At 46.5% G+C, this 2419-nt stretch overlaps 1 protein-coding gene across 2 annotated transcripts in view; it reads left to right on the top strand.

Annotated features, from left to right (window-relative positions):
- LOC101980150 (cytochrome P450 4A12) overlaps positions 1 to 2013 on the top strand; it is a 12705-nt gene extending 10692 nt beyond the window's left edge. For both annotated transcript variants that reach the window (XM_005353606.1, XM_005353607.1), the window contains exon 12: positions 1053 to 2013. In XM_005353606.1, coding sequence (XP_005353663.1) covers positions 1053 to 1221 — 169 coding nt within the window. In that variant the 3' untranslated portion in view covers positions 1222 to 2013. The remainder of the gene's footprint in view (positions 1 to 1052) is intronic.
- The last annotated feature ends 406 nt before the right edge of the window (positions 2014 to 2419 follow it).

Raw genomic sequence — 2419 nt, forward strand, 5'->3', positions numbered from 1 at the left:
GTGTTCTCCTTGGTCTCTGCAACATTCACTGAGACAGAAAGTAACTGAACAGGTAAGAGTTAGGGAGCCAGCCACTCAGGGGGTGTGGGGTGTGGCTGCATTTGAGACATCTAGACACTATGCTACCAAATTCTAAAAATTAAATCCTTCTCATTTTAATTGTTTGGATAGGAACATGCTATACATTTTTCTCCACTCCACTTCCCCCATCCCCCCTCCCTCCTGTCCCACCTACCCACCATCCTCCCTGCTTCCAGATTGAAAGGATGGGAGGGTCAATATGAAGAGAAGAGACTGGGGTACCAGTGAAGTCTGGCACAGGAAACTGAAGGCAGCACACAGGGCCAACCCTGAAAGAGAACTCAAGGGCTGCAGGTGCTACTGACTGAAGAGGAGTTGGGATCCTGACCAATAAGTGGGAGGTGGATAGGCAGGAGCTTGAGGATCCCCACCCCAGTATGTTCTACAAGAACTTCTCTGTCAGCCCCGATTCCACATCAGGGTCACTGCGACTTTCCCCCTAGACAGTGATTTCTACCAGTGTGACCCATCACTCCATGTGTTGCCCTGACCAATGGAATCCACACTGGGGGGTCAGAAACTCTTAATGTGGGAGTCAGCTAGCCAAAGACTAGCTGATTCCTTGCCTCTCAAAGCAGGCTTAGAGTCAGTCTCAGAAAAGAGGGCTATTTGTAAAAGATTAAGACAGCAGAATCAGCTGGGCAGTAGTGGCACGTGTGCCTTTAATCCTAGTACTCAGGAGTTCAAGGCTAGACTGACTATCTACAAAAGCTAGTTCCAGGACAGGCCCCAAAGCTACAGAGAAACTCTGTCTCAAAAAACTAAAACCAAAACAAAAACCAAACCAAAACAAACAACAAAAAAAGACAGCAAGTATCAGGGCCCAGTGACCCGTAAGGAAAGGGATCAGGCTGAATGCCATGAATGAGTGCTCCAAATGCCCAGTTCTATGCTAGGGCACAAAGGACAATGCCTATACAGCTCAGAAAAGGACCTGAGGCCTCTTATTTTATTGTTCCTTTCTGACCCAGGAACTGCATTGGGAAACAGTTTGCTATGAATGAGCTGAAGGTGGCTGTGGCCCTGACCCTGCTCCGCTTTGAGCTGCTGCCAGATCCCACCAGGATCCCGGTCCCCATACCACGACTTGTGTTGAAATCCAAGAATGGAATTCATCTATGTCTCAAAAAGCTCCAATAATCTTCTCAGGACAAGGACAGCTCCAATGGCATGCTGCCTGCCATCTTGTCTTCCTGTCACTCATTCTTGTTCCGGCCCATCTGCTCATTTCCTTTCTTTCTTCCCTCCTTGTTCACCTCCGGCTGTGTGTTTCCTGTCTCCTTGTCTACCAGTCTTTCTTCCTCACCTTCTTCCAGGATCACTACCTGCTTTTCTCCCTACCTATCCCCTACATGAATGCATGTCTGACCTTCCACCTTAATAATCTCCCTGACTTCCCCCTGCCTGCTCTTCTGGGTCTTCCATTCTTTTCTGTTGCTTGTCTATCCTTGAATGTGCTTTATACTGATGCTGTAAGTGATTACAACAGAAGCACATGCTCTTCTGGTTCTAAATACCAGACATTTTACATGATTTCATTGGGATGAAGCTAAGACTGGAGGGCCATGCCAGCCCCTTGGATATTGTTATGTCTCTTCTTATTCCCTTTCCATAATCCAGAGCTGCATTCCTGGGTTTCAAAAACCCTCCTAACTGTTAAAATCCAACACCATTTTTCTGCTTTTGTCTCCAGATCATCTCTCCATCTTTGCTAGGTGTATGCTCACTTTGTGCCTGAAATGGAAATATTGGCCATGCTTGTGGTTCTACCAAGATCAGGACATGCCTTTTTAACCACCCTAATATAGTCCTTCCCTGACTGTCACCTCATATAACCTTCTAAATCTCTCCTCAAAGTCTCCATCTACCCTCTTATTTTTAAAGCAAGCTTAGCCATCTTTTCTCCTCCCTGCAATAAAGTTCACAAGGTGGCGTGTTGTTCCTATCTTCTTTGGAGGAATGGGAAGGAAAAGAGAGAAACTGAGAGGGAGAGTGCTGTAGGAAATCCTACAGCCAGTAGCCTTTAAGTTACCTGCCCACTTGGACGCGGCCTCTTATACTATTTATGCCTACTTAAAACCCGTCCGACCTCTTTTCTGGGTACAGGATTTAGTTCTCCATTCCAGCAGAGGATAATGGTTTGTGAGTCTACCCCTAAATAAATAACCCTCTATTATTCTCAATTCTGAGCTAGTGTGGGATTTCTTTTAAGCGTCCATCTTCAGGAGAGAGACATTAGGAGGTGATAGGTCCCTTTTGAGGCCAGGGAAGGAGGTGACATCTGCTTCCTGGTATTATGGATCCTCTCTAGACTGTCAAGACGGATGCCACGGACTCC

This window comes from Microtus ochrogaster, chromosome 10 (genome assembly GCF_000317375.1).
Source record: "Microtus ochrogaster isolate Prairie Vole_2 chromosome 10, MicOch1.0, whole genome shotgun sequence".
NCBI lineage: Eukaryota > Metazoa > Chordata > Mammalia > Rodentia > Cricetidae > Microtus > Microtus ochrogaster.